Source organism: Macrobrachium rosenbergii, chromosome 51, assembly GCF_040412425.1.
Source record: "Macrobrachium rosenbergii isolate ZJJX-2024 chromosome 51, ASM4041242v1, whole genome shotgun sequence".
Classification (NCBI taxonomy): domain Eukaryota; kingdom Metazoa; phylum Arthropoda; class Malacostraca; order Decapoda; family Palaemonidae; genus Macrobrachium; species Macrobrachium rosenbergii.
Genome location: NC_089791.1, coordinates 49,160,199 through 49,179,347, shown reverse-complemented (window position 1 = coordinate 49,179,347; position 19,149 = coordinate 49,160,199). Strand labels below are relative to the sequence as shown.

Genomic DNA, 19,149 nt, shown 5'->3' with positions numbered 1-19,149 from the left:
GGAAGACTCTTGAGCAAGCCAGAACGAATTTATGGACAGGACCGCATGGTTGGTGAGGAGTGGTGGGAACTCGAAGGGAAGTTGATATCCTACTGAAGGTCATCTACTACCCAGGTTTCAGCCACCAAAATATGATGCTTAAGGCTACGTGCACTCTCCCACAAGCGGCCGCACGTGGAGAGGAAATCCGTCTTAGCATCTTATACCTTCCTCTTACCTTTACATCCTCTTCCAGGAAGGGGGTTTGAAAGGGACACCTTCAACAGCTTCTGTGGTCCCCAAGGGACTGAAGAACTTCACTGACCTCTCTCGAGTCTATTGCAAAACTTGGTTGTAGACATGGCTAGTGGCTAAGACTGATCCCAATACGTATCATACCAAGGGTGACTTGAAAGAGAAGAGGATCGGTCCCAGCTCGGATGTTTCTACCTGGCACACTCCTGGTTCCCTGTGTAAATACCTCCCATAAATGGATCAGTACTAATGAGTCTCGAACACCTGACACAATAACTTCCAACTACTCCGGTTGACGTTACAACTGAGTCATTGAGGAAGGATGGGAGAACCAGAGGGAGGGGTAGTATACTTTCGAGCTGATCTGAAAACTCGACGGTAGATGAAAGCCACAGACAATCTGTGGAAAGAGGAGACGACACCCACACAGGTCTAGGAGAGCAGTCGTATTCACACTGCTGTGAAAAGTGCTGCTATGAGGGAAACAGTCCCAGCCGCATGGGGGTCATCTCTAAACAAAAGGAACGGTCCCAATCACATAAGGGCGGCTGGGGCAGCCCCTCAGGCGTGACACTGTCACCCCTAGGGCCACTGGTCCATCTTCTTCGAGGCCATGGCCTTAATCTTCATCCTATGAAAAGCACTTGCAGAAGAAGACACTGCGACAAGCTCTCTCGTGGAAGTCGGTTATCAACAAAACACCCAAAGACACACAGCCATGGGGCCTGCCAGAAGCACAGCCATCCATAAGGTCTACAGAAACTTAAACTGCAGTAAGAAACGTACAAGGAGCCAAAGAAACCCTCCCTGTTGAAACTGGAACAACCCGGCTCTGGAAGAGGTTCGAGTGCCAAAGTTGAGTAGGAACAACTTAACAAATATTCCAATCCTACCTGTAAAATGTTGAAGTTCCCGTGGCTGACTATGGTCATGAACTCTTGCAACAACAGCAGTAAAGGCCTGGGAGAACGATCCTGTTTACTTGGATGTAGTTGTTAAAGGAAACGGACGTTTGCTGCTTCAGGAAGATTGCTGCAATATCATGAAGGTTAGCGGGAGGGGAGAGGCACAGACTTCCATGGAAGTGCCATCAATGCCCCTTGCCCGACTGTGGGTGTAAAGATGCTCTTGGAAGAGCGATCCTGTTCGCCAGGGAACTCTCCATGTGAACGTAGAGCAGAGGAGCAGTGCCATGGAGATGTTGACGATCCTGTTCACAACAACGCGAATGGGGGGAAGGTTGTTACAGACGTCCCACGGATGTGTCAGCCAACCGTCCGCACAATTGTGGTGGCAGGAAACAATCTCTGAAGAGTGATCCATCCACTAAAAAACTTTCACATGAACATTGGGAAAAAAAAGACTCAGAAGAGTAATCACGTTCTTCTCCAAACCTCCACGTGAACATGGTTGGGGGCCCAGATCAGACATGCCAAGCTGTGGCAACATTCCTGAGTGGGAATGTGCAGGGAAGAAACATCCACATACTTAATACTCACTCAGGCTAAGCAGAAGAGGCTCCAAGTCATGTCCATAGACAGGGGAGAGCATAAGGAGGTGAAATCAACGAAAACAACCGAATTGTTTCTTGGTTGTGCAACATTTGTAGAAAGGAAGCGGCTGTGCAACATCTGAGTGGTCGTGCTTCTTCCTTGGAGAGCGAACCTTTGGCCAAAGACGTTCGGCAGACTGCAGCAACGTCAAAATGTCATGGCTGTGTAACATGTGGCAATAGCAAAGCTTACTTTTGCCTCCCCAGGCCCTCTCTCTTTCCTCCTTCGTTATACAACATGCAGCCAAAGACTCGGGCATGCATCACAGCATGGCCATGTATTCTTCCTTCCTTGGAGAACGTATTCTTTGGTTAGATGTCCAGAAAATTACGGCAACATCGCTGAAAATGGCAACCAGGAACTGTTCCTGAAAGGAGACTTAGGGGAAGCAGTAAGTATACGTACATTAGGAACTCTTGGTCTAGTACTAAAGATACGCTTGGGTGTGCCCTGAAAGATGATGGAAGGAAGGGGAAGTAGACGATCTGGACAGGAGCTGCACTAATGGGAGACGCATGGTTGAGGAGGTACGCCTGGGGAAGACATGGCCATGGCCTACAGCAAAAGAAGAAGGTGAATGCTCGACCTCTGCACATCCAATGTCAAATGCAAGGAGGGGTGAAGTAGCTCTTGAAGCTAAGATACACTGCAATGATGTACACGCACCTGAACCAAAGTCGACTTGCTGAACACAGCCATTGGCTGTCCCTCCAATGGTGTGTTGTCTTCCTTACAGTCACTGTGTAAGCTTCCTCAGGGCAGTGGCCTATCCGACATTTCTTGAAAGGACAAGGAAGAAGATGAAGAGACTGTGATACAGCATATGACAACAAATAATGTAAAGGTAGTAATAAAAAAAAAAAAAGACAAATTTAAGGTAATTTTTATTTCCCCTTACATACAAACTTCAAGAATAGCTGTCACGGGACTTATCATCCAGAACAGGAACGAGGGGAGGGGGACGGAGTGTGGGAACAACACCCCCCAGAATGGAGTAAGAACGCAGACAGGTACACCTATTGGTCTTGGACCAGAAAACTCTGTCTAAGGGACCTGCAACATCATTCACTGCTTCCTCCTCGTTGCAAAGGGAGAGGGGGATTACATGCTTGAAGGCAAGCAGAGCTCTCATACAACGGGTTACGACACCACTGCACTGTAGCAAGAGAACCCACCTCCGTCTCAAGCCTCTAAAGCTCTACAACATCCGAAAGGCTAAAACATTACAACGTTCCAAGTAATCATGTAGTCGAAATAAAAACCATGCTTGTTTCAGAGAGAAAACGCTCCAGAACAAACAGAGAAGAGATGCAGAACAAGGATGTTCGAAAAAACAAGGTCGAGAAGGCACCTACTAGAAATGATTGAAAGGCGAGAGGCAGACCTTCCCTCCTTGGATGCATAATAATAAAAATGATAAAACAATAAGAGAACAAACACCAAGCTTAAGACAAGAGTTGTGTTTGCGTTGTATCAAAGGCAAAACAAGTTAGACAGAATATCAAAGAGAAAGGCTCGTACTTGCTACAACGAGTTGATAACTGTAGCAGCATAACTGTATAGGAACAACTATGCAGGAAGGAGTGAATAAAACATGTAAACAGAGTAGAACAAGTTGTAAGATCGAAGTATTTCGAAATAAGCAAAATATCTTAAAACAGCAATTGTACGAAAAAACAAAAAGAATTATGAATTAAGTCAAACGGCACGCAGCAGAAGAGACAAGCCTGTCTTAGATTGCAACCTAAAGAAAAACTGGATGCATACTGACTGGATGGCAGGGCTTCCTCCCCTACTGTTGGTGGCCAACTACCAATCACCACCTTGTTTTTAGTTAAACAGCCAGTTCCAGCTGGTACTGAAAGTAAACCCCCATATGTAAAGACCAAAGATTTGTATATGTGTAGGAACAATAAACTTTTCTGACATACTTGTGTACTGAAAAATTTTAAGAATATGAAGTAACCTAGGCTTATGCACAAACACTATTTAGTCTCGGAGAAAAGAAAAACTAAACACCACAACAGAATGTTACAATATACAAAATAACATTTGATTACACAGTGACACTTCATTAAAAGATGGCATGAACACGGCATCTCAATAACAAAATAAAAATGGAATAAAGATTAAAATCCATAAAATACAGAGCATAAAAATAAGAAAAACATGTTACTCCTCAAAACCTGAAAAAAATCTTGCAAATTGTTGCCAAGTATAAAAGTCACTTGTGAACTCTTGAAGAAACTACCCACAGTTTTATTTTTGCTAGCTCATAATGTTTCCTAAAAGTCAGGGTTGCTTGAGAACAGCAAAAATAATGATAATACTGATATACAATATTTAAAATGTTACATTCACTTCATTATTCATGCAACAGTTGTGTCCTAGAATAGGCTGAGTAAACTGAATTGAATTTGCTCATAAAATATCGTGGTATAAGTGACATGTGTAACACAAGCATAACCTCATAATGTACAAATATTTTTTACTTAAGTAATCTCATACAAAGAAACAAAATAAATAATAAAAAAATTATAGGTTTTCATTCATTCACAAGTGGATAAGAATTTTCAGCATAAGAACTCCCTACAGTACAAATATGTAGCCTATTGATGTATACTGAATGTATTTTAAAAATGCAGCAGTTATAAACAGACTGATTACTTTTCAAAAGTTTCCAATTCATTTATATGAACCCTGTTAATGCACTTATTTAATGTAGAAAACGAACAGATGTCTGTTCACTAGAAAATGTTCTGTACAGCTCAGGGAGAGAGAGAGAGAGAGAGAGAGAGAGAGAGAGAGAGAGAGAGAGAGAGAGAGAGAGAGAGAGAGAGAGAGAGAGAGAGATTTACATGTTCATGATGCAACTTGGCAAAGGGTTTTTTCATAACATAATGTAGCAACACATAAAGCAAAAATAGTCTGCAGAGATATTTAAAAAAATGCGCTGTATTACATATAAAATGTGCCTAGAAAACACCAGTTAGCCTGATTAGCATATAAAACAGACTAACATAAGCTACTGATAACCTAAGTAGTGTAACATAGTGTACCAAACACGACCTATCAAAAGTAAAAATGAACAAATATTTGTTGGTTTACCATAAAATCACTCTTTTTAGGCTATCCTGATGTGTAATTAATACAAACACCCAGCAGTGGCATCACTATGGGGGGCCAGGGGGGCCCAGGCCCCAAAGTCAGATGCTTGGCTGCCCAGTTGAAATTCCTTTTGTAGCTAAACTTTAACCCTTACAGTATTTGATACATTTGCATACTGTATTGTGAGAGTTGAAAATTAAGCTCTATAATTTCAAATACAGGTTTACTAATTAGTAATACTATTATTTTCCTTCATTCACATGGATATATACATTTGAGAATAGTATATTTTACAAATTACAGAATTGGTATATTGGTTTTGTGTAATTTTCTCTGGCCCCCAAAAAATATCTTGGCCCCACCTAGGCACCCCAGCTGGTGGAATACCAGCTATGCCACTGACACACAGTAGTGCAAATGGTAACACAATTAAAATGTTATTCTACATTTCTACAGTGTTTTATAAAAATATACTATACTATGATACATATCAGAAGCAGTGTGTTTACTATACACAAAATACACAAATGTGATACACACGCACTTTGCAAAATGTGTAGCATATCGTAACAGCTGGCCTAACATTAACATAAGCCTCAGGCAACATAAATAGCCTACCATAGCCTACACTACCAAGTAAGCTCTATAAAACTTACCTAAAAAACCAAAAGTATAAGCATTATAAAAATGTTCCAACTATTTTGTTATTTTTAATAAAAGTTGCACAAAATTGTAAACAGTTATTAAAAAATAAACCAGTTGGAAAATAGAAAAATAAAACAAGACTTACTTGAAGAAAGGCTGCAGGTGGCTTGACAGGCTGAAGAGGAGGGAGGTACAAGTCGGTAGGTTTGGCTGAAAGAAAGAAGAATGCTCATCCACATCAGGTTCTTCCTCTTCTGACAAAGAAGTTTCTATGACCAGTGTGCAAAGTCTTGAGAGGCCTGGTTTTGGCGAAGCAGAGGTGTCAGAGCTGGTGCTGGCACCTGGGCTAAAATATGCATCAATTGTTGCTGCATGATAATGCTTTGACCCATACCAGGATCAAAATCACCATAAGTGAAAACCCTTCTGCATAAGTGCCAAAGCACAGGACAGTGTTTTCACTTTACGGTCATGTTGATGTTGTAACCTGCAATTCCCAATCAGGTTTTTCAGTTATATGCTACTTCTCCAGTTGCAGCAGAGGGTCTGTCCTGGCAATTGATCAAGTAATTTTCTTTCTCATTCACCTCTCCTAAATTTAGTTGGTTAACTAAAAGAAAATAGCTCTTCCTTGTTCCTACCTTGGACTGGGCAGGAACTAAAATAGGAAAGTTCTTCCATGAAGACTTCACACACTGCACTGACACCATCTGTCACACCTCTTATATGAAATAAAGGGCATCCTTAATATTGGAAGGTCTGCAAATAATCTTTACTGGTATGCCAGTCTTCTGCCTTTTTATGAAGATCATTGAAGCACATATTCATCTTCAAGGGCTTAGAATTAAAGGACTTAATAAAATGTTGATCCAAGGGCTGATGAGGGACATTGTGTCAATCAAGAAATAATGGGTTTGTACTTAAAAAAGGAAATTGTTTTAATGATTCCATTGTTTCATCACACACCATAACTTTTACATTGCCACAATAAAAACCAAGAGGAGTGAGTTGAGCTGCTGGCACCCAATTGGTAGAAAGGATCTTAGAAAACAGGGAGGAAGCTTTGAACTAGAACCCTCCCAGTAAAATTATAAAACGGGTTTTGACGTAGGAAAAACCTGTTTTTGGTAGTTGCTGTTGAGTCTTCAAGGAGTTACCTTCCATGGGCTAGCAGAGCTCCATGGTGACCAAACTAATATCAGAGAATTCTCTTCTAGTTGGTCTTTTTGGCCAGGTATTGTGTCATAATGATTAACATTATAACACATGATGGAGTATATAATGGACTCAAAGATAAGAGGGCACTTTCCCTTATCTTCCAGTGAAAGCTGAACCCAGTTCTTCCATCATCAAAAAGAACCTGCAAGGAAGGAGAGTGACTGTGTGTGGATGCATCCACCCTCTTGTTTACAACTGGGCACGTTAAAGACCAAGGAGCCATTACTCTCTGTTGGTCAATGCAGGATGATCCCTTGCCCCAAATCCCATGCCTTTTTGTCAGGAAGTGGGAGGGTTTTGAGAACTCAACAGTGGCTACCAAAATAGGTTTTTCCTAAGTCAAAACCTGATTTTTGATAGCATAGTCACTTGTTTCATCCCTCAAGGAGCTTTACAAAGAAACTGACAGATGACAAAAAGGCTTAAGCTCTCAGTTTAATCCCAACACCCCAAGGAAAAAACATTTCTGGTCCGAGTCAAACCACAGATTTCAAGTCCCATTCTTTATTCAAATATAACTTCAGGTTTTTGGTACCAGGAACAGAAACTATACATGAACTTATGTTTTATCATGTAGTTCTACAGTGGCTTACCTAAGCATGCTGGGTTTGGTTGCCGTACTGTCACCCTTCTACAAGCAATAGTTAGCATATTTAACATCAGTAAGACCAATGGTTTCTGCCAAAACACTAGGGTTAAGACTAACCATGCCACCTACTGATACACAGTGTAGTGAATTTGTTAAACCATGAGGCAATAATTTAACTGATGACCACCCTGTATGTTGGGGACTTCTTGAAAGACACATTTGCTGAAGAAGGCCAACAATGTACTTTCCTAACATCAAATGACTAGAGGAAGGAGTGTGGACTTGCCTTTTAATGAGAGACACAATCATTCTCAGCCATTGTAGGAGTGGTTAGGTTGTGCTAGGTTGTGGAAAATAGGACCCTCTGGGATGTTTGCAGTGACTTCTATGGTAAACCTTCCAGTGCTTGAACTGGGCATAATGTCTTGTCTGCTAGTTTCTTATATGAATGGGTTCCTTTTTAAAGGATTCTTATTCTTAGCCAGGATGATGGAGCAGGGGACAATAATAATTGATGGTTAGCTGTTTGCGTGATGCATGATCCCCATCTAAGAGCCCAGTTCACCTGAGCTCGATGCTGCAATCAAGAAGGCTCATGTGTGTTGTGGTTGTATTAAGTCCTGATTGAGGGTTGATGATGCTAAGCATAATTCAGGACCAAGTAATTGGAAGCCTTTCAAGTGGGCCAATCAACTGCAGAAGGAGTGACAACTTCTTTTTGTCAAGAATCCATAAAGCAGGGTTCCATTAATGTGGTTGCCATATTGTTGTCCGCTGCCATTTGAGGGAATAAAAGAGAAAATAAAATTGTTTCTATAGAAATCTCAACTGGAGCTCTCAGTATGGATATAATCTAGCCATATCTTCCATAAGGACTGGTATTGCCGGATAAATGATGTCTATAATTTTAGCACTAGGTACCTAGCAATGTTGGGTGAGTAATTTTCATGATAGATATTTTTAAAAATCTATAAATGAAGGTCTCAGCTCTCAGAAAGAGGATGTGTGGCGACTTTCCCTCCTACTGTCTGGGATAGAACAAGTGGACAATAGTGGAGCAGTCTTTTCTTCCGTTGTTAAGTAATAGGAACCAATGCCTCTTTGGCCAATTTGGGGCTAAATAAACTGTTCCTTTGAAGGTTAGAAGTTTGCTCAAAACCATCAAATCTGGGACAATGGAGGACAAAGATGTCGTCCTCCCCTTGTTCCAGTCTTTGGAAGGCATCTCTTGCTGTTGCTTGACTGTCAGGTTGGACACATATATCAGGAGTTTGTGATTCTGAGTACATGGAAACATGTCCACTTCAGTGTGGAAGCATGCCAGCTATTGTTTTGAAAAGTGGTTGTCCAACATCCACTCTGTTGAAGACTTGTTGTTTTCCTTGATAGAGTCTGCCATTGCAATAAGACACGCCTGTGGTGGTGCAGACGTGCCACTTCCTTGCTTGTGCCATCTGAAGGATGGCTAGCATTATCATACTGAGAGGAGGTGATTGTGATCCTGACCTCTTGATGTAGGACATTGTAGTCATGTGTCTGTCTCTCTTCTGGAGGTTTGAGTTTTTGAGAGACAAAGACATCCATCAGCACCAGGAAAATTGATATAATAATTCCTCAGAGTAGCTGATCACCTCCCTGCTACCTGTGATCCTCCCAAATGTCCTCCCAACCTGTCAAAGAGGCATCTGTGTGTACTGTCACTCATTACAGACGGAGGAGTCAGGGTGAGCCTGTTTCATAGAGATTCCTTCGGATCAAGGCTGAAGTATCTCCCAACTCTTTAATCCTTTGATGAGGTCAGCTGTATTTTTTTTTTGCATAATGCCATTGTCCATTTCTAGTTGAATCTAAGTTAGATCTATTACTATGTGGAAGGAACCTTTTGAGGACTTGACATTCTATGATGGGGAGAAACAACAGGCCAGTATCCCAAAGAGCCAGATCGTTTTCAAATTTTATAAAACCTTTTGACTGTAGTCTGTGACCACTGCTCTTGGTTTCAGCACTCTTTTCTTGTGAATCTTTTTGTTTGAGGAATAAAAAAATAAAAATTCTTGGGCAATGTTTAGAAATGACTCAACTGGGCTCTCAGAAGGCGGAAGGGGAATAGGGATGTGCCAGTAATCTTTCAGGTCTATAAAATCTTCCCATGGAATGATTCCTGTATTGCCGGTAATTATAAATGATGTCTTGTTCAATTCGATTACTAATCACTCTTCTTTTAATCCTTTTAAGAACAGTGAAGAATTTTCATGACATATATTTTTAAGGCCCCATTAACCCTTAAACGCCATACATGAAGGTAAAATTTCAGCTCCAGTGGATGTAGTCGACTACTTTCAACCTTCCTACTGTCTTGAAATGGTGGACGATAGTAAAACTCTTATCTTATTCAATCATGTACCTTCATTTTGAAGTCTCTAGCACAATATTTTGATTTAGGAACCAACTTTTTCTCTTTGGCGAATTTGAAAAATTTCATATTAAGTAAGCTGTTCCTTTGTTACATAAGTTTTTAGGTAATGTGTGCAATTTCAACAACCATCAAAATACAACCCATAGGACAATGGTTGACAATATTTTCATATAAACCACGATCCTGCCAAAATTTCAACCTGTTCAGTTTGATTACGAAATGGTAAAAACATAATTTTCTAAAACTTGCCGATTGCAATATTCAATCATTTACCTTCAGCAACCAATTGGAAGTCTCTAGCACAATATTTCGATTTATGTGATTCTTGAAAAACTTTTTCATACGTCCAGAAATTCTTTCTCACGTTGTGGAAGCATGTTTTATATTATTTACATAAAGTTTTATAGTGATTGTGCCAATTTCATACCTGAAAATAACTCTGTTGTAGCTTTTATCAGTTTGTTTTCTTAATAGAGTCTGCCATTACAATGAGACCCCTGTGAGGTAAAATTGCAATTATAAAGGTGCCACATTCTAGTAATATTCAATCATGTACCTTCATTCTGCAACAAACTGGAAGTCTTAGCACAATATTTCGATTTATGGTGAATTTCTGAAAAAAAAAAACATTTTCCTTCGTCTGCATGCGTGCTCGGCCGAACATCTCTTCTTTCAGGACATTATTAAGTCATGTTGTCGTTCTCTCTTCTGGAAAGTTTGAGTTTTCATGAGATACCAGAAAATAGCTCATAGCATCAGCTTTTATCAGTTTTGAAATATTTGATATAATAATTCCTGCCAAAATTTCAAGTCACCTCCCTTTCGACCGAATGGTCCCAATGCTAAAACTCTTACATTCCAGTCATATTCAATCCGTTTAAGGCATCTGCAATGTGTACTCTCACAATATTTCGTTTAGGTGAATTTTAAAGGAAGTCAGTCTGCCTGTTAACTGTTGAACATCCAGATTCCTTCGGATTAAGTAATAGGCTTTAAGTATCTCATAAAGTTTTATTTGAAAATGTGTGCAATTTCATGTAGAATCAGAAAATAACTCATGGTTGCATCTTTTTCTTGAAATATTTCCATATAAATCACAATAAATTTGTTCACATTTTTGAAAACTGCAATTTGCTAAAATCTACAGTCTGTAATATTCAATCAATTAGCTTGATTTTCCAACTTCAGGGAAGTCTCTAGCACATGCGTTCCTGGTGCCAACATTGAAACTCTGGGCTGTTACAATTCATGCATCATTTGTGATAATATTTTCTTGTTCTTTTTCATTTTATGATGGGGATAGACAATCAGGCAATTTAGTGACAATACAACTAAAATTAACTCATTAGCTTTCCCAGCCACTAGATTTGTATACAATTGCTGAGGCTGTCATATATTCAATATTTATTATAAAACTATTTCTGGATCGGGTCCCGTGTCAGTCGGTGAAATAATCCATTCAGCACTTATTTTCTAGAGTAATTCCATTTGCTAGAAAGGGGGTTACTGTCATTTCTTGTGGGCCTAAGCTCATGATCAGCGGTGACCATTATTTTCTACATGAATTTAGGCTACTAATGTTGTATTCTCTAGTTTTACGTCTCTGTTTTAAGTCTCTATTAGCATAAGAATGATGTTTATTTCTCTGTTAATTTTGCTACAATATTCAGAAAAGGATTTTGACAAAGGAAAAATGTTTTCCAAAAGGGCCCATGACTTTGACCCTCTGTTTACATATCTTTCCATGATAAACATCATTCAGTGCTAACATGGAATCACGACTAAGTTGCCTTGCGTACAGTCGGAGTAGTGCATGGGCTTGTAGACCTGCCAGTTGGGACTTTTGACATTGGGAATCTTTATAGGGCAGGGTCCCGTGATTGTGACAACTCACCCACCAGTCAACTCCATTTCTTGGGCTCGCTCTGGTAATGATTCATTTAACTTTTCTCTGGTATCTGGCGAACCTAACAAGTGCTGAATGGTTCAATTTCACTGGTTGGGGCCCTCCCCAGAAATAGATTTTCCTTTGTCAAATCCTTTTTTTCATTTCTGAAGAGATACTAAACTTAAGGCAGTGACAAAAAAATGAGCCAAATGTTTCTTCTAAGGGCTGTGATTTTTAAAAAAACTTTTTTCTGCACATATAACCCGAATAATGCTGTAAATAGGGCTTCCACAGGTTAACAGAGCCTTTCTGCACATATAAATAATGCTGTCCCCATTGTCTGTGATGGCACTGTCAAAGCTGACTAATAATATAATTCCTCAGTATCTGCCTCCTCCTCTGCCTTCCCCTTTGATAGACATTTCAGGTGTTGCTTTTCCTTTTTCCCCTATAAGATGGTTTTTGGACCTTGTGAGAAAGGATGTCCTTGTTCTGTTTTTTCCCTTTTGTAGGAATTGTCCCTTCTGACCTACCTGTTTTTTTGAAAACTTTTTGATGGTGGCTGAAACACATGATTTTTTATCAAGCAGCCTTTGGGGTTGGGTAAGAAAGGGAAATTTTGGTTTCTTTGTTTCCTGAATTCCCCTTTCCCCAGAAGAGTAGTACACTGTACAATTCTCTTGGTGGTATACTCGTTGAGTTGAGCCACAACAGACTCCTCAAACAGGTGCCTTACAGAAGGGGGTTAGAATGTAATAATGCAGTGACATTGGAGAGTGATTTGATGGGCTCTCCAATGCTTCCATTCACTTTTATGCCATTCTAGGAAGTCACAGTGTGCTTCCATCAGGTTCTCATAAGACTTTTGGCCTCAACAGCAAAAATTATCCTGGGATCTTCTGGAAGCCTTTGGTGGCAGCTTCCAGCAAGGTGGTAGAGGTTATAATGCCTAAGGTCAGGCCTTGCAAAATTCTGGCAGGCTGTCCCCTCTGAGAGTCTTCTCATAGGGTCCCAAACTGCTGAGTAGCTATATCTAAAGGGAGCTTTTCCTTTCAAGGGAGTTGCAGCATTGCCCATTCCTTGGTGGAATTTCCTGAAACTGGGATGACTGTAGCAGATGGTTTTAATTCTGCCATTGTCTCTTAATTTTTAGTCTCTACAAATTCTGAAAATCTGATTCACATGATTAATAATTTTGAAAGTGAAGGGACAGAAGGCTGGGGCTACTTGTTGTTGAGCAACAGGTCTTATTCAAAATCGGGGTAGAGAGTTGACCTGGTAAGGGTGACTTGCCCTTTCCTTGGTATTTCAAAATGGATGACCATAGCAGATGATTCTCCATTTCTCTTCTTTTTCACTACAAATTCTAAAAATGATTTCATGATTAATATTTTAAGTGTAGAAGGGCAGAAGGCTGGGGCTACTTAGTGAGCAACTTGGGTCTTTTCTGTTAGTCCATTTTTCATGTCTGGTGAAGATGATTTCTATAACACCCAATACCAGGTACTATTCCTTGTCTAGTGAAGATGGTACAAGGTGCCATTCTATATTAGGAATGCTGCATTTGTAAATTCATGTAAACCTTCAATCATAGTTTTTTCTCTCATTAATTAGAAACTTTGCCATTGTGAGAAAAATGCATTGGTGTCCACCAAATTATCAGTATCATCAGGGGTGAGTACTGGAGCCCCTATTATGTTTTGATCTGAAGTTCTGTATTCGAACTGACTATTTTGTATGTTTCCAGTCAGAATTCTAACATTAGACCTTGTTTGGGTAAGCATTTGTATCCATACTCACTTTTCAGTTACAGAATGTAGCACTTTTACACTTTGGGGTTTTGTTATAAATGATTTGTTTAACCAGAAAAGGGTTTCTGCGAGGTGTACATGAATGACTTACTTTCCTTTTAGGAATCATGCTTCATGTCCCTTATATATTGCTGTTCTGTGGCAAGGGCATCTTTGATGGTACTCAATTTCCCTTGCAGAATGACCAAATACAGATTGATCTAGCTTGCTGCAAACTGCTTATCCCTTTTGGGGAGCTTGCATAATCTACCTGAGCTTCAGCAACTGAAATGTAACTGCCTGTTAATCAAGGGCAGAAGTCCTGGGTAAGTTTCTAAACCCCTTCCAAAAATGTAGTCATTTCAGTCTGAGTTAGATGGACTAGTGTCTTTTGAAAATGATCTATTCAGTGACAATAGCTGCATGGGAATAGAATTCCTTTCTGGAAGGTTTTCCCATGGCTAGCTAAACTTGTGTCCCTGAGCCTTCTGGGTTCAGCAGGGCCATTTCAATGGCAATGTCCACTTCATGTTTTATTCTTTAGTAAAATGGCAACTCTCCATCTCTACTTCCTCTGCAGGGTTAACCTGGGAGGGTACTGTGGACTGATGTTGTACTGAGTTTTTGGCCCAAACATTGATGTTCAGAGAAAGGGTTAAATATCTGCTGCCAGAGGCTCTGCTGAAAAGATATAATCTCCCCTTCCTCACCCCTACTGAACCCTAGAACCCATCAAGATAGCTTAAAAAGCGCTGTTTCATCCCTTAAAACTTGCTGTCAGGAGCATAACACAAATCTTGCCCACATCTGGCAACCAAACAATTTTTTTTTTTTAATACAAGGACTATGCTCATGGCAGGAGGTATGGGCTGTACCCACTGGCAAAAAGTGAACTGAGCAATTTGCTAAGGAACACTTGAACTGAGGATCCTGCCTAATGGTGGCCCTGTGGTGATATAAAGCAAGTTGTTATTAGAAGCTAGCTAGTGTTAATTGTTTTTAAGTGAGGGACACTTCTGTAGTTCCACATATAGTTTCCATATTACAGGTTAACTTTTACAAGTGCGCAGCTGTAATACATTTAATTAAATGTCTATATTAACTTAAATCCTCTAAGGTTTAGGTTAGTTTTCATACCTGTATGCGGCTGTATTACCTATACACTGTTAGTCCTTTTGCAATGGCTAAGTGAAATTTTTAATTCCAATTGTCATGCCATTCAGACTAACTGCTGTGAACTAATTTGTTTAACTGACCCAAGTTACTGTTTTATATAGCTTAGGTTAATGCTTCTAGTATAATCTGTATTAAGCTAAGAATATAGGATTTCTTAGAAGGTTCTTGCTTAACCTATTCTAGGATTATTTACAACTTAAAGATATAAACTATACAGAAAATAATCCTCTTATAATCTGGTTCTCTGTTTTAAGCGGCCGAGACTACCCTTTTATCTGATATTCGGCCATCGCTGTTTTAGGCTAATAGTAGGATACAGTATTCCTTAAAAATGGGTTCCTACTTAATCTGGTTAGGCTACTATCTGTTCTTGGTTTATATCACCCTTAAGGATATAGGCTATATAAGACCCTACTAGCATGTAGCCTTACAGATATGCTACTGAGTTGTAAAAAACTAGGTTATTTTATTGAGTCTAGGATACTGTTTATATATAATCCTAGGCTTGTTTGTTCTTTCTTAACCTACTCTAGGGTACTACCTAATCCAGGTTGTTATAGATCACTCTTAAATGTATAGGCTAAGCTATATAAAACCAGGAAACTTACTAATATGTAATCTTATAGTTAGTCTACTATTTTTCGTTTAACCCAGGTTGTTGTTTATATCCAATCCTAGGCTATTTGGTCTACCATGTAAAACAGAACTCACTAATGTGTAAAGTTAAGTATACCAATGTGTAACCTTATAGCCAGGCTATACCTTACTCTAATCTAGGCTACTGCCTAATCTGGATTATTTAATTCATACTTAAGTGTATGGGTTACATAAAACACAATTAGCCTGCCTTAGTATGTAGCCTTAAGGCTAGGTTACTGTCTCATTAAGCACAGATTATTATTTCATCTAGTCCTAATTACTATTTCATCTAGTCCTAGGTTACATGGTCTAGGCTAACAATTTAGTCCAAAAATGGGATGTTTCGTAACAAGTTATCACTTAACTTGATATAAGGTAATGTCTGGCTAGTCTGGATTATTTAGCTCATGTAGGAGTGCACAGGAGAGAGGCATATAAAGGAAAAAATGTTATACTAATATGTAACCTTATTGTTAAGCTATCGATTAATTTTGCCCAGATATTGTTATTATCTGATCCTAGGGTCCTCGGTCTAAGCTGGGCCACTTAAGGATACATAATCCAAGGACAACATCCACTAAAAATCTAGTCTAAATTATTCTCACTTACTGCCTAGATCATTGTAGACATCGCATAATCTGAAAGGATTTTCTATATTAATAATAAGTTGTGGAACATTTCTTTCACTTAAAACATTTAGTTAGAATTTAAAACAATTTTTGCGTTGCGAAAATTGGTAGCAATCAACGCTTTACGAAACTAGGTAGCAATCAACGAGCCAGGTTCTGGCTTTTAAAAGTGAATTATCAATTCCACAAGTTTAAAAATAAAACTTTTAATTGGAACTTAATATTTAAAGCACTTTTCTTGCTATTTTTTATGTTTCCATGAGCCTCGATAATGAAAACAGAAAAAATTTGAATTTTTTCAGAGCACTGGTAAAGACATAAACAGTTCGCTATAGACCAAAGAGAGTTAATGGCCCGTTTGTACACAAGAGGGCGGATGTACTCATGCAATAGTCGCTACTCTTTCTTGCAGTTCTTTTAACATTGGAAAAACTGGGTTTCAGCTTCCACTGAGATAAGGAAAGTGCCATCTTATCTTTGAGTCATTATACTCCATCTTATTATAGTAGTAATCATTACAGCATGCCTGGCCTAAAAGATCAACTACAAGAGAATTCTTTGATATTAGTTTGGTCCCCATGGAGCTATGGTAGCCCATGAAAGGTAACTCCTTGAGGATGAAACAAGCGACTACACTATCAAAAAGCTGTGTTGTATGGAGGAAAACACTTCGTTTATACTGTACAATGGTTGACATTTTGCTTGTGACCCCACAAGTACTAGATGTAGGATGCTAAAGATAAGTGGTTAATAAGATGATGACAATGATTCACCATAAAACACTTAGCCCACCTGAAGTTGATAAGGTGTGACCAGCAGCCTCCACTTGACCTTAAAAAATAAAATAAAATCTTGTAAGTGCCTACCATTATAATCGAGTGGACATTGAAATGTCTCCAATGTGAGGCCTGAAAGGGAGGCTTAGTCAATAGGTTCATAAAGCTGGATGTCACAATTTAGTAAATTTAGGGCTTGTGGTGGTTTTTCCCTCTCAAAATACAGACAAAACCTCTTCAAGTCAAGACCTTTTCAACACCAAGACCTGCAAGAGTGCAGATCTTCATTCATTAACTGCCAAGACAAAACAGTCTTGAACCACCTTAACAAAAGGAACCTGCTACTTGTAGAACAAAGCCTCCAGCCAGATCAAGATTCCTCTCAGCACATCATTTACACAAATCTTCATAGGATCTGGCGATGACCTAGGCAACTGATACCAAAAATCATCTCTGTGAAGCTTTACTTGATAACCTCCTGGCATGAAGTTGACATGTCCAGGTTCTGGTGGAACATCCAGAACTGTGGTTGATGCAGTAACTTCTACAGCCTAAAAAACTTCGAAGACACATCTAGATGGGATAGTAGGTCATGGAGCTCTTTAAGTCCAAAGTGAGGAAATGCATAGGTTTACATACTTTTCCACAATTGCATCAATCTTGTATGCTCCATTGTTTACATTTGCTGAGCAATAGTTTACTTGTTTGCAAACAGGTTCAAGAGCCACAGTTTCCACAGTGCATGGCATATCCTCTCTACTATTAAATGCAAATATTTTAGGTAATCATTATTCAAAGGCATAAAATAATGAGTTCCTACAAAATATATAAAAAGAGTATCATATATATAATCTAAAGATGCAAATTATCAGCACTTAAAATGATTAATTTGACATCTGGAAAAGTTGATGTCATTATCAACCAAACAGGTAAAAAAAAGTACATATTTTAATTTTGAGCTTCATTAAGAATTTACACAACATTCCTGAGTAAAAAATGTTTACTTTATTTGCACATTAGCTAAAGTTTGTGCTTTTACTACACCTTTACTTCCAACAGTTAGTGGGACTCCTTTGTAAGTGGCAACCAAATTGCTGTCTGTTCTCAAGTCTGGAGCACAAGTTTCAAATATCTTCTTCTTGGGATTGAGCACGCTATCAGGATTTCGAGGATATCCCTCACATAACACAACATCACCTGGTTGACTTCCCTCTGGTGGTGCCAAAATCTCAACCTGTGTAAGGGAAATTTAATGATCAGCTTGTACATTATAAACACAATTCTGGTAACAACTTTCTGAGACTTTTTACAACACAACAAAACCAATCTGTATTGTTATAAAGTAGTAGATATAAAGTAGTAGATAGTGTCTGAGGTAGCATGACTTTCCAGAGCTTGACAAATAAATGTAGCCAAAAAATTCTCTAGTATTACCTCAATGTCTGCATTAATACATTCAAGCCCTTGTGGACAGAATTTTGCAAACACTGTAAAAAAATACGCCTATGAATGAAAAACAGAATTTAGTAACCTTTAAATATTCTACAAATCTCTACTCATCTCCAGCCTCCCTTTTCATAATTTTCTTACAAGTAGGTCTGGGTCTTCTAATAAAAGCCAGTCTACTTCATGTTTTGCCTCAGGGATATAACTCTTATGCCCATAGTGGGTCTGGGACAGATTGTACAGGGCAAGGATACTGGGAACAATCTTCCCTCTTCCTCTTCACCTGCTCCTGTTCTGGCACCTTCAAGATGTCAGCATGGCCATCGTACCATAGTATCAGATCAAGTAAGCTTCTGGACTACTTCCCCTGCTGAGTACATTCCACTGTCCTACCAAACGTGGCCACCACAGGTGCTCCCCTCTCCAAGACCTTCATAGCCCTCCTATTTTAGGACCAGACGATTGTTATACCATGGCACATCTCTTGGCCTTTCCACCCTTTGCAATGTGTCTATTATACAATACCCAAAAATCATAAGAGGTTTTACGGTCCAGCTCCCATACATGCAGTCATTGTTTTCTCACCTTAAGAGCACAATGGAATGTGGATCAATGCAAAATGCAGGGATTAGGGTACTGCCTGTCTGGCTAAAGCAACACAACTGGGATATATAAAGAATAAGGCATGTTATATACAATAGCTTTCTATTAAGAATACAAATACTGTACTTAATTCAAGATTTATTTTTTAATACTTACCTCTCCATTATATAGCTTTTACTTCCGCACCAGCAGTAGTTTGACAGATAAAAAAAAAAATGAGAAAACACTGTTTTCTATGAATATCTGTCTTCTATCCATCTACTAACCCCCACCGCCCCCGGGGACCGATAGGTACAAACACTCATAGCAGATCAGTCTACTTCTGTCCACTTTGAACGTGGGTAGGTACAGAGGGCAATTTATATAAAAGAGAGGTAAGTATTTAAACAAAATCTTAAATTAAGTATTTACCTACATGATATACAAACCTGAGGTCCTC

At 39.2% G+C, this 19,149-nt stretch overlaps 1 protein-coding gene across 1 annotated transcript in view; it reads right to left on the bottom strand.

The window, feature by feature from the left end:
* Positions 1–17,607: 17,607 nt before the first annotated feature.
* The window catches only part of AIMP1 (aaRS-interacting multifunctional protein 1), a 95,012-nt gene continuing 93,470 nt past the window's right edge, over positions 17,608–19,149 (bottom strand). Inside the window, exon 6 of the mRNA XM_067095452.1 lies at positions 17,608–17,895. Within this exon, the coding sequence (XP_066951553.1) occupies positions 17,662–17,895 (234 nt within the window). The 3' untranslated portion in view covers positions 17,608–17,661. The remainder of the gene's footprint in view (positions 17,896–19,149) is intronic.